A 14,289-nucleotide genomic window follows, 5' to 3' on the forward strand; every position below is an offset into this window, starting at 1 on the left:
ATCACAAGCAACATGGATTGAAGGAAAGGCATTATCATCATATTAATATCTCGAGACTCTTGCAAACACTATTTCATGTTTTTCCATACCATGTCCATCTCTTTCAGAAACTCCTCCTAAGAATTAATTTAATAAGCCATTAATCCAGTTACTTGCTTCACAATCTCAAAACCATTTTTAAGGAAAAACCATGTTATGTATTCTTTGTTGCCTTTTTAAGCTTTTGACCTCTGAATGTTATCTTTGATGGAAAACAGAAGAAGAAAGCCCCTGAAAGGTGTTCAACCATAGAAGGAGTAGCATCTCTAAAATTATAGTATCCTTAACTGCTTCCTAACTGAATTGATGCATACAGTGTCAGATTGAGGAATGTTACACTGCTTATTTTCCAATGCATTCTTCCAGTTGTAACTTATTAATATATCTGCAGCTGACAGCAAAGCTTCTTACATTTAGAGACAACTGTTGAATCTCTTACTTTAGACCCTGGAGCTCATGAAACTGACATGAGGCACAGAAAATTACCTGATTCACTTGCTTTTCAACAGAAATTTTCTTGCCCCATACCAATTTACTCTCTCCAGTTGTCAGTTGATGCCAGCAGGCTGGCATGTGAACTCCCATTCTACTGCTTTCTGGATGTTAATTTCAAAGTGGATTGGTTTTGGATGGGAGATGAACCATCCTTCAAAACTCAGTGTATGGCCTTTAAGGTCTATAACTCCAACTGTTGAGATGGGGTGTTCTACAAGACTGTTGCAGTATATTGTGTCATAAATATGCCCATTTCAAACCATACCAACTTGTAGACTATTATTAGTAAAGTAGGGAAGAAATTTCTGCCCATACATTGGGGTTTGTTCTGCTTTTCAAAATAGGGTTCCATATATATTTATTACACTTTCTTTGGTATTGTATTCCACTGAACTTCCTACCACACTACTCCCCCCTTTTCTAGTGGAGTATGAGAGTTTTTAATCATTTACAATCTTCTAGCCACTGGGGTGGTGGATCATGGAGATTTCCTTCTGAGTGTGCTCAATTCTACTTAGTTGAGAATAAAGTAGTGGTGTTCTGCCTATGTAGATGGTGTGTTGTAGTCTTCTCTTGCCATGGATCTTATGTACCATTACAGATGCTGATTGATTTTGGACATGCTGTTTTTTCCTCTGGCTGGAAACCCTCCTTCCTACCACCATCTGGATGTTGGTTCATGGGCTTGTTGGTTATAGCTGGATTGGCTACCTTAACTCTTCACATGTGGTTTGACTGGAACTCTCCTAATGCAGATTGAAAGATACATTTCAAATGCTGCATAGTTTTGGAGTGTAGTTCAACATTTATGTTGCATTAGATCTTTCTACCATTTTTTGGTTGTCATATTCCTGGGTGGCTGATGTTGTATGTGTAGTACATTTGCACTCATGTTCTGACTTGAGGATTTGGAATGTAGGTTTTGTTTTTTCCTTCTCATTTTGGGTCTAAGTTCAGGATGATGGGGACCTTCCTCCAGATGTGGACCAGATGATCTATTCCTGGTGCTGCCTGATTTTGGACTAGAGGTGACCTGCCAGTTGTGGTCTGTTGTGCTTTAGCCACTGTACATCATTGGGCGTATCCAAGTTTCTTTTGGATGTTTTTCTTTTTCTACCCATTTCATTATGCATATCTTCACAATGGGCAAGGAATATTCCTGGTACAGATGTGGTGTGGCTTTCCACAGTGTATGCCTCTACTTAAAGATGTCACAGTCTATGGGCTCTCTTCATATGCTTTTCAAAAGTTGCTTATACAGGTAATTTTGCACTGATCCCCCCACCATTTTGTTGTGGAATTCTAGCTATTATGTGATAAGAGGTAAGTTATTCTATAAGAAGTTAACATTTTCCTACAATGAAAATATCTTACTGATAGATATTTACCTCTTTTCACACTTCCTATCTATTCTTCCTCACTTCTGGTGCTTCTAACCTTGAAGTGAAGATTGGTTTCTATAATATAGAGGGAGACAGCTGCACTAGAAGTCTGTGTTGCATTCCTATTGGTGGAGTGTTATTGCATGCTCATTTGCAAGCTACAGTGCAGTTGTAACACATGCAAATAATGGGTGTAGAAGGGAGAACAAGACCAGTGGCAAGCAAAAGTTTGTGCACATAAGAGTACAATACTTGCCAAGAAAAGCTATTATGTGAGAGTGGTAAATTTCTATTTGAAATACATTTTCATTGTAAGAACATGTTAATCCTTTTTTTTTTTAAAGCACATTGTACTAGTATATCAAGAAAAAACAACACAAAACCAATGTGTTATTTTGGCACAGTGAAAAGTAAATGCTTTATTACTAGTTCCAGGTAACTAGTTTTGGTAATGGTAGTTATCATCATTATGGCCTGTGTTAAGCTACAACTGTTAATGAGTAAGTTCATTTTTCACACAAGGCCAGTAAATAAGAAGAATGTAAGTTGTAAGTATGGAAATAATTAAACAAGTATTCCACTGGGGCATGTTGATTGGTCCATTTTCTCTGTTTATACACATAGATCTATTTTTAATGGTGGAAATAATCTCTCTGAAATTCCTTTCTGTGTTTGTTTTTGGTTTTAAGATTTATGCCTTGACCTTTGTATCCTTGGTTTGGGGTAATATTTTTGAAAATGTTTCATAAATGCTGTGTACTCTTTTTTGGATTTTTTCAATCATTCTCCAGTAAAATATGTTATGGGACTTGTTACAGTTGTCAAAATAATGTGCATTTAATTGAGTGTCACTTGGCTGCTGCTTTTTTGTGTTTAGTAATGTGTTACTTTTCCAGTTGGAGACGTTTCTTGTGCATACTGTTGCTCAGAGCACATGGACAGCTTTTGCCACTGAACTGGATTTTCACTTGTCATAAGATGTTACACTTTGCTTACAGTGGCTAGTTTATGATTTCTTGAAGATTACTATCTGGATGGTCTTGCCACCATAAAATTTATCTATATTTGTTTATTTTCCAATACCTTTAAGTAAAAGGAAGTTCAAAGTGCCTGATCTGAGTTTATCTTTGTGATCTAAGTGTATGGTTATTTTGCACTGGAAAGGCCTTTTATATATCCTTTCCAGAAGCTGTTAGTTTTTGGTGGCATTGCACTATGAAGCATCAACAGTATCAGATGCAGTTCTCATACATGCTATTCAACCACTATTTTATATTGGCTACAGTTGTAACATGACTTGCTGATTTGCATATTTAAAATTATTTTAATATAATGACTCAACTCTGGATACTGTTTACATTTTTGTGCTGAACATTTTAGAGTATTTAAGAATGTTCACCAAATGCATCTGAACTTGTTTACATTTTGAGTTTGCTCATCTTGACTTTGCTCAGTTTGACTGAATTATAATTAAAAACAAATCATTTGCAGTTTATAAAATCAAGTGACATTCCTTTGAACACAATGCTTTCCTTTATTAACCTGTAAACTAATTACTTTATTTTTCACATATGAGCTACAGGTAATCATATGCTCTATTTTAAGAGTTTATTTTGAGACATATTAAACCTATTCAAGTTAACAAATATTTTAGTCAGAGCAAGTTTCATGAAAAATTTGTCAGTAAGATTAATAAATGTTTGTCACAGTAGTTTTTTTGTGAAACATTTAGCAGTTAGGATTTCTGAAATGTTTTCTGCATTTCCAGATTTGATTGATAATATTCCAAGCTGTGGAGGTTATTTCAAAATCTTAGTACCATTCTTACTCTGAAAACTGTACACAATTATAGATCATCTTATGGAAACATAAGAAGTAAGCTTTCCCTGAATAAATGTCTAAATTTGGAAGAATTGTTTTTATACTATGCATAAGAAGTGTACATATTTTAACATACCTAAATTTAATCATATTGAATCCAATGTATGCAGATAAAACCTAGTAACTTTAAATGTGTATAATAATTTCATATTATGAAACAGTGTTAAGTATGGATCCTTTCACATGCAGTGATTTATTTCTGTTATTTAACCCTCAACTGTTTTACTTTTTTGATAATTTTATTTCAACATTTTCTCATTGTATATTAAAAAAAATTCTCTACCAATGATGCAGGATTTGTATGGGTTAAAGTTTGAAGTTTTATTGGACATGTATAAACTGATTAGTTTCTAAAAAAGTGTGAAAGAAATGTAGATGTAGCATTGACTCTTGATAATGTACTGACATGTTAACACAGAAAAAGATAAATTTCCAGTTGTTTGTAAATTTACTTCACTGAGAGTTTCTAGAGAATTTCCGTGATTTCTTGTTTTATGTTGTGGTCTTGTTATTGTGTGTGAATAAACTGATTTTATTTTTGATGAAGCCAGCATGAGTTTGGTAATACTTTTTTGTAATTTTTATAATCAACAATTAACCTAACAACTAATCATTCTAAATCACTGTACTTCTTTGTTTACGTACATGCGTTACAACTGAACCTGTTCATTAAGTTACTCTCACATGTTCATATATAGTAATGTTAATATTCACTTTATGATATACATATGCATCATTTCAATATTCATAGATATTCTGAAAATGGCCTGTATAAAAACTGCCTCTTCTTAATGTTACTAGTTATCTTCCTTTTAAGAGCATGGTTAACAGCCAGTTAATAAAAGTATGCACTGCCCTTACTAGAGAAAGGGAAGGTTGAGTAATTTTCTTCACTGCTTCTAAACTGAGAATGATGAAAACAAAATAACTTTGCAGATATTTACATATTAACTAAAGGAAAAGCTAACATATAATACAGTTCTTTACCACATTGTCTCTTGTATTGACTAAAATTTTAAGAGAAATATTATAAAGTCCAGTGACATGTAACCAAAGCAAAGTTGTAATGAAAAACTGGCAGACATGTTGGACTGTGACATGCAGTCATATTATGTGTTTTCCACCTGCTGTAGTTTTATAGGTATTTTGAAACAAAATTTATGCTGTTTGAGCAAAAAAATTGATTTAGAAATTTAATGAGATTGCATTATTTACTTTGTCTTAACAATTATTTCTTTTTTTGTGTGTAAAATCCCAGAAAATATTTTACTTGCAATAGTTTAATTCAGCTCACTTAGAATGATGTATAATAATAAATATCTCAATAAGAATTTGTTGTTAAACATTGATAAAAAAAATTGATCTGAAAGCAAGGTTATTTGTGGAATTTTACATAAACTATATTCACTAGCTATTCTTAATTTTGAAGTGACAGGAGGGATAGCTACTTGTAGTACTAAGTTGTCTTATACATTAGTTCTCCCTTTCCTTAGTTTATGTCTACATTTTCTCAAAATTATTGCACTTTTCTGAGTTCTTATTTTGGACACAATAAGAAGCTTAAGTAAGTTGCTCAAATTTCCTTTTTCCTATGTACAAGACTTTGGGAGAATATTTTGCATTATTGTACAGATTTGAACAGCATGCCCACTTTAGAATAAAACTTGTCTCATCTTTTGAAATAAATTTTTGTAATGAACACTATATAAAAAAAAAGGTGTAAGGATGCAAAAAATGAATATTGCTCCAAGTGAACTAGGACTGGAGTGACAGAAAAATTCACCTTGTATCAAGTAATTTGTCATAAGTGAAAATAATATACAAATTTGAAAAAAAAGTCCTTTTTTACTAATTTGTATGTTTACACTCACATTACAAATAAATTATTGTTGTAAGTCTTGCTTTAGAAAGAATAAATAAATAGAGTATATTATTTTTTGTAAGTTTTTCAATAACTGCTGTTACCATCAGTCATTTTAAAGGTTATCCTGCTTGAAATGTTTGATGCAAAAGAATCCATATTTTTCTAAACTTTAGATAAAATATCACATCCACCCTAATATAAATTGATGTTAATATATTGGATGCATATCACTTGACTATGAATTTCAGATTTTCTTGGCAATGTTAAATAAACTATCTAAAAATATTAATTCCTGCTAATCTCAGTCAGTTTATTTCTAAACTTATTTATTTGCCTTCTTGATTTTTTAATTAATAAAAATGAAAAACATTATAATTAAAAATGTGATTAAAACTAGGACTAAAGATGAAAATGAATAACTTTTGCCACTTAAACATTGTATAAAAAATTATAAAAGATATAAATACTAATATTGATAAAATGAAAAGTAATTTTGCATGTATTTTGAAAAGTGATATGCAAAAAGAAATTAAAGTTAACAACACATATGGAAAAAACCTAAAAAAAATATAATAGTCATAGAACTGGTGTCTTATTACAAGTATAGTAATAACCATGACTTTTCCAGCTGGTAAAAGTTGTTCTCAACATAACTTGTAACAAATGCCTTGTATAAAAAGTATTCCAATGACTACTGTGTTTGTTGTATCCCACCACAGTTGGCTTAAAAGAGTACTAGACTGAGTGAAGTGCAATGTTTGTAACAGATGTGGCTAATGTAGTGTGGTTCTATTACAGTGTAATATTGTAAAGTTTGAAAATCTCTGATAGACTAGGTTAGAAAAGCAGTTTTTAAAAATATTATAACCCTAATATTAATCACAGAGATTATGTATTATTTGATTTTTCAACAAGAAAAACAGCTTGTCATAAGACATTAATATTAGGCCTATATTTTTAAAAGACTAGGTTAGAAAAGCAGTTTTAAAAAAATATTATAGGCATAATATTAATGTCTTTTGACAAGCTGTTTTTCTTGTTGTAAAATCAGATAATACATAATCTCTGTGATTGAAACACTGTGAACATGTGTTGTTGGCAAAAGTGTAGCCATGTGCAGTCCTGACTTTGTGTTTTTTTTTCATAAAAGGACCCATTTGCGCTGTGTAAACAGACTTTTAAATTTTTTTTTATTTTAATGTATCTTTACAATGTAATGTAACTTTGTATTTTTACTTTAACCCTTTTGCAACTATTCACGGGTCAAAGGCCATGTCTTTACAATTGTTGAATTTGAAATGTTATTGAACTACTATTTTATGAATTAATGCAGTAAGTTTAGAATCAAATTGTAGATTATATTATATATGAGGTAATTTTTAAATTAAAAATAAATATTAAAAGAACATACATAAATATACATTTTATTGAGGTATATGGTATGTTGAATGCAGCACTGTTTAAAATTAAACATTTGTGATGTAAAAATACCAAGTGTATACTTTTGTACAAATTAAAACTTGAAATTGCTAATATTAATAAACTGAAATGTAAAAGAAGAATATTGTATCTTTTTATTTTGCTTAGATATGGTTTATGTACTGAATCAAACACAGTGGCCCCGTTTACTGCTTTCCATTATTAGAAAGTGTCTCTTTTATATGTTTACTTTAATACATTCTGACATGTGAATAACAAACTAACAACTTAGAATGTTCCCCTAGTGGTTTTCTCAGCCATTTTAACCTGTGAAAAGGCTATCATGTTTTTTTGAACTAATATTTTAAGAAAGTAGGTTGTGTCTCTAGTCTGCTCAAAGTTTTACATTTTTTTAAACCTAGGTACGTCTTAGTTACTAACTGTAATAAATTATAGTGGAATTCTGTTATATCAGTGTAGTTATTTATGATTTTTTTGGTTATTCAATTGCATATCTAAAATCTAAGAAAAAAGCTTAGCAACCTACGTGCAGCAGCAGCAGCCAAGTTTTACAGTTGTAGCTAGAAAAGATAATTGTTTGCTTTACTTATCTCTTTATTGTTCTATATTTTAAGAAAAATAAGTTTAATAACTTATTTCTAAATAGTAGTAATCTATATACATATATAGTGTATAATTGAAATGTGACTGTATATCACAAGACACTAGTCCTCTAAAGCCCAGCCAAGACAGGGAAGACTAAAGGTCAGGTGAGTTTTATATTATTGGATACATAACATGAGTACATGTGCACAACACAATGCAAGTTATGCAATGTTAGCTGGGCATGACTGGAAGATCAATATAATAAAAAAATAATAAGTATATATACAAATATATAGTTTTATGAGACTTAAGCTACTTGAACTAAACATTTGTATTTTTGTGTTATAACATGTAGTCATTATAGAACAAAAAAATAATATATTTCTTAGTTTTTTTTTGATGATTACAAGGTTGGTCAAGTGAAAGACCCCACATAGTTAAAGTATAGAAAATAACAAAATATAAAATCTTACTGAAAACAAACATTTGAAGGGAGGTTTTAGAGATTATGTGCAAATAATATTTGAGATACTTGGGATGGAGAATAATTTTTTAATCATAAGATGAAATCACTTTGCACTTAAACTAATAATGAAACATACTTTATTTTCACACACAAATCTTTAATAAAAATATTTCATTAAAAAGTCTGATTTTTTATGAGCAAAAAGACTTGCAATCTTTACTAAAAGTCTACAAATTTTTGTAAAGGTATGCATGCTGTATCAAATGTTATAGTGCAAATACTTAATGTGTACAAATGTGTAGGCAGACTCATATATTATATCAAGTCTGTTGTGAAAAAGTTAATATAACAACAAAGTTCATGAAAAAGTTTATTTTTTAGCATATAGTAGACCTTCATTTTCAAATGAGATGGAGTTTGCTTAAACTATTATTTAAAGCATTTGCATTCACTTATTTTTGCATCATTTTAGTTCATCTTGTTATATTAATTGCTGTATTTTTTTTAAATTTTGAATGTAAATTTAAATTACAAGTGTGAGCAGACTGAACTGTTAAGATAAACTGTTAATAAAATTTTCACATATCTCTAACCAGTTGGACACTTATACTAGACACAAATAACTTTATGTTTTGCATTTTCTTTCAGTGTTCGATAAATATTTTTGACTTGCACATTTGTATAATACCTCTTTCTGTATGAAAAAAACATGGTCAGAGTTCAAAGGCTTTCTGATTCAAATTGTTTCAGCCTCCAGTTAGCAGGCCTAAACTGACTACTCTGAGTGGATCCACAAGATGTTATGGCATATATGTTATTAAAATTACTAAAATTTATCTAAGTGTTTAGAGGTGGAAGATCTATTATAAGCATTTTCAATGTCATAATTATCCACTTATAAACCACACCATATGTAAGTTGAAGCTGTACCTTCTACAAGTTAACATTACAAGAAAAAGAAACTTGTGTATGAATCACACTTAAGTATAAACCTGTAGATTTACATTAAAATATTTCACAGGTATTCCATGTTTTTTGATAGTAGTTGTTTCTTTGTAGTAATTTTTTTGATTTTTTAAGTAATTATGAAAGAAAAGAATTGATGTACATGATACCAATATGATAATACCAGCAGGCAGCTTTTTTCAAGGCACAGTGACTCTTAAAAAAAGGAATGCTGGAAAAAATGTTGTACCATTGGCTAAACACAAGATAACAGTGAAGCATGTCTTGCTATTGCCAGTTGTTACTTTAATGGATTTTTCACCTTGAAAACAGCATGGCAACATTGAAGTGTAATGCTATTGCTGATAATATTTTTATGCAATTTAACTAAAAAGTTATCAGTTTCATAAAATTTGTAACATTTCTTCTGAAAAACAAATTCCTTTATAAGCTGCATTCAACCATAAACTGTGTGTTATGGTTTTTTAGACAAAATTATTGTATGAACTACAGTTTATAATTGGAAAATTATGGTATCTTTATACATTTGAAGAATCGAGTATGCACATGAATATCCAGTTTAAGAAATTAAAATACATGCACATTATCAGTCTTTCCATTAGAAAAATCCAGTGTGAATCACAGTGACCAGTTACGAATTCTTATTCCAGTCTCTGCACAAAATGAAGGGGTCAGTGGCTGATACCTGTTTACTCTTAAATGTTGATAAAGTAAAAATACAACACAAAAAAACAAGAAACATACCACTATTTCTCATCTCAGCTTTTATTATTATATGAAAATAAATGTAGTAGTATTTTTCCCATAATGTGGCTGGTTTTTCACTTTGATATTCATTTTGAATGATTGTATACTTCAGGTTATAGAGGTCCAGTAATTTATTTTGCTGATTTTTGTCTGACAGTTGTATTTGAAGAGAAAACAAAATGGACAGAAGGTCTTGTTAATATTATTTTAAATTTTTAGTGTTTTTTTGTAATTTCTTGGTTAAAATATTTGTATTTTTTTGTGTACGTGCAGGATTTAATTCTGCTTAAAGGCAAATATCAAATTAACGCCTTGTAATCTTTGTAATTCTTTAATTTTAGGAGAAAACGGGGAGAAAAAGGAGACATAGAAACACCAGGGGATGTAATTATTAGAAAACTAACCATTGAACGTATAGAGGAACTGAAGAAAATCGTTCAAGAGGAACAACAAAAACATAAGTACATGAATTTTTTTTTGTCTTAATCTTTCATACGATGTTTTCATTTGAATACACAAAACATGGGGGAACAATCAAAAAATTGTAAGTAATAACTCTTTGTAAAAACTACAGTAAATGTTGTAGGTTTTGCTGATACACTGATTCCTTAATTGCTTTGTTACAAATACTAAAAATGTAAAAGATTTTCAGCTTATTTATAAATTTCATTACTATTCTACTTTAAATAGAAAAGGAAAATATAACAGGCCACATTTGAAAATGATGTTACCATGACTTTTTGAAGTTAGTCATTTCAGAGAGTGTAATTTTATGTTTATTAATTCTTCAGCTGGATACACAAAATGTTTGACAATAAAAGAAATGTGCTGGTGTAGTAACTGTAGTTTTTAATTTGAATATATCCACCTAATCATCCTTATCAGACTGTGCTAATTCATTTATTTGACCAGTGGTTCCCAGTCTTTCTCTACAGGAGGGATATGTGCAATTACATTTATACAATTTTAGCAAACTAGGTTTTCATTTTCTGTATTGTAATATTCCATCAGCCTTTCCTTAACATTTATTCTGCTGTTGACTCCAGTAGGAAGCATATCACAGTAAAAATAATTTTTTTGTATCTTTGGTAGATACAACACAGATAGTCCATTGTATAGCTTTATGTTTAACAAAAAAAACAAGAAACATGAGATTTTAAATTTTGAATTGATGTACTGACTATAAGTATAATTTTATTATAAGTTACAAGTTTTACAGTAAGGAAGAATATTTTAACACTAGATAAGACATCCAAGTAACTTTTATGGTCATTCTCATGTACACAAGTTTTAAATGTAAAGAAGGTTTTAGTATTTAAATCAATGTTTAACAATCTAACAACATATTTATATTTTATAATTGATAATGGTTACTTAAACATGTGCACATCAATCTACGTGAATTGACAAATTGCTTATTTATGACTGAGTGGAAAAAAAGAGAAAAAGTGAATAGATATTAAAATGTGGAAGTAATTTGAGAAATATTTGTATAAGATTAGCTCTATTTGGGGAAATAAGGATCAAAGACATACAGATAAGACTGAGTTTTGGATATGATACCTCTTTTCACATAATAGCTTTTCTTGACTTGTGTTGCCTTCCATTTTCACAATTTTTGTTTGCTGCTAGCCTTAATACTCACTGATCTCTCATGATTTCATGTGCTATAGCTACACTGTATCATGGACAGTTGTTGTTCTGTAGGTCCTGTCTCTTTATTTTTCCATTCCTTCCTCTTTATCCCTCCCCCCAGTTCCATTTTCTTGCTAGTATCTTTCCAAGGCACTTCGAGGTCATATGAACAAAGAAGTTGTGGAAAAAGTGTTACACCTTTCTCTGGGTCTTTACTCCCAGCTGTTCCTTGTTCAACCCCTCAGTGTGGATTTCTGTACATAGTAAGGGGACCTCCCAGAGAAGGTTCTGTTCTTTAAGTTGACCTTCTCTGGGATCTAAACATCCACCCACATGTTTGCTGCATGTGGCGACCCGTGAAGGGGAGGAGAGGATTCTGGTGGTTGAGGGATCCACCGTTAACACACCATTTTGGCCTTGGGGTCATCCCCTAGAGTCAGTTGGCTAGTCCACTTGGGCTAGGGTCAACCAAGTATCAGTGTTGGATGTTCTCAATACATATTGTAGACATTGTATCTGATGCTGGTGTTTGGGTATTGTGCTGATAAAACCCTGGCACTGCTGCAGTGCCCTTGTTTGACATTGTAGTGTCAAGCCCTTGTAGGGCTCCATGGTGGTGGGGTCAGTAGGCAACAAAACATTCTTTCTTTATTATGGATCCCCCAAATAAAAACTTAAATAAAATATGAAATAGTGAAAAAACAGTCCATAGGTAAGTGATCACATCTTGAAAATTCTGAGCAACAGTCTTCAACATCTGAAACACCTGTACTTCATTTTCTTATATTACATTCTCGTTCAAACAGATCTTTAGGGCAAAAATCTCCATTTTTTGTTTACAAGGGACTAGAGGAACTAGTCTTCAAAGTCAGTCAAAAAACTCTGCTCTCATGACATATTGGTAGAAACATCCACATCTGAACACAGTGCATTTCTCTTACATTCAAAGGTGATTGGGGATATACCTATTGAGGTTACTCCCCATGCTACTTTGAATTTGTCATGAGGAGGTGTTGTTGAGAGAGATTTGAAGAACATCCCCGAGTTGGAGATTTCACTGGTTTCTCCACCCAAGAAGTTTCTGCAGTGAGACGTATTTCCAAGGTATGGCAATATATTTCATATTCTCACAGACGTTTCCAGTGTCAGTAGTTCGGTCAGTTGAAGACATCATGCTGTGGTTCTTGAACGTGTGCTCGTTGTGATGGTAAGGACCAGAATGCTTATAGGTGTGAAGCAGACCCTCATTGTAATAAATGTAATGGCTGTCACCAATCCTATTTTCATTCTTGCCCTAAGTGGTTGGAATAAAAAGAAATACAGTGTTTGAAAACAATTCAAAGCATTACTTACCCTGAGACTTGAAAGTTACTGTCCACCATCTCATCTCAGACATATGCAGACAGATCTCTCTGTGCCTCCAAAAGAATCGTTCTCCAAACAAATGAAATGTCTTTTGACCTCCATGGTTAAAAAAGTTGATGAATCACCTTCAACACCTAACTCTGTCCCTTACATACATTCCAACAAATCCAAAGATCCACTTCCTTTGGTTCCAGGTACAGGCATTTTCTCGGATACATCTTCTTCTCCCACCCCAAGATGCAAAACATCATTCATTCATGTCCTCAGTCACTGGAATCCCCTGCCAACAGCAAAGACCTGCCCAATCGACCCAGGGCAGGATCCATGGTTTTAAACAAAAGGGTTCTCCACCCAATCCACCTACATGTAAATAAAAATGGCCACTCTGATACAATGGAACTGTTGAGGTTTACATAATGTAAATAGTATAGGACTGAACCCAGTACTCCAAATTTGGCCTAACCAGTGACCTATACAATAAAATTATAACCTCCATAGATTTATATTCAATATTTCTGTACATCCAACGTAAAATTCTGTTTGCACTATTACTAGCAACAGCACATTTCTTGAATAGCTTAAGATATGATCAATCACTACACCAGAATCCCTTTCTTTCATAACATTGTTAAGGTTATATCCATCCAGATTATAATTGTAATTTAAATTATGATAACTCACATGCATTATCTTGCATTTATCATAATTAAAAGCTACCTGCTATTTATTTAGATCAACTTATTAATTAATCTAATTTTTTTATGAAGCAGCAGCATCATCTTCACAACTAGCAACACCAAAGACCTTAGTCTTTTCAGCAAATTTAAGTAATTTATTGACAATTCCTTCCTCTGTTGTCATTGATATAAATAAAAAAGAGCAAAGGTCCTAAGACTGAGCCTTGAGGTACCTTACTTGTGACATTAAACCAGTTTGATTTAATTCCATCAATAAGATCCCATTACTTTCTTCCATCCAGCCATTCTTCTATCTGATTAACTAACTTATGTACCAAACCTGTAAAGATAATTTTTATAAGCCTTTTATGTAACACCTTGATAAATGCTTTTTGAAAATCCATACCATTACATTCATTTACGTAAGCAGTAACATTTTTAAAGAACATCAAATGATTTGTAAGACAAGATTTTGAAACCATATTGACTATCCAATAAAATTATAAATTTTGTTAAGTGACTTTGCAAAGTATCTATGATCAGACTTTCTAAAACTTTTCCTTCAACTAATATAAGACTAATAGGCTTATAATTACTAGGACAATTTTTATGAGCCAAATTCCAGTCTTCTGCCCTCTACCCACTATTTGAGGACATACAACAAATAGTAGCAAGTGGCTCACATATGCAATCCTTTACTTCCTTCAAAATTCTTGTGGAAATATTATCTGGCCCAGGAACTTTATC

The 14,289-nt window shown here is 31.7% G+C and overlaps 1 protein-coding gene across 17 annotated transcripts in view; it reads left to right on the top strand.

The window, feature by feature from the left end:
• The window catches only part of LOC143248987 (bromodomain-containing protein 8-like), a 154,349-nt gene that overhangs the window by 38,211 nt on the left and 101,849 nt on the right, over positions 1-14,289 (top strand). For all 17 annotated transcript variants that reach the window (XR_013027314.1, XR_013027315.1, XR_013027318.1 and 14 more), the window contains one exon: positions 10,207-10,326. Coding sequence is in view for 7 of the 17 variants with exons in the window: in XM_076498085.1 (XP_076354200.1) it covers positions 10,207-10,326 (120 nt within the window). In the remaining 10 variants the exon portion in view is untranslated. The remainder of the gene's footprint in view (positions 1-10,206; positions 10,327-14,289) is intronic.

The sequence above is a fragment of the Tachypleus tridentatus genome, chromosome 4 (assembly GCF_004210375.1).
Source record: "Tachypleus tridentatus isolate NWPU-2018 chromosome 4, ASM421037v1, whole genome shotgun sequence".
Classification (NCBI taxonomy): Eukaryota; Metazoa; Arthropoda; class Merostomata; order Xiphosura; family Limulidae; genus Tachypleus; species Tachypleus tridentatus.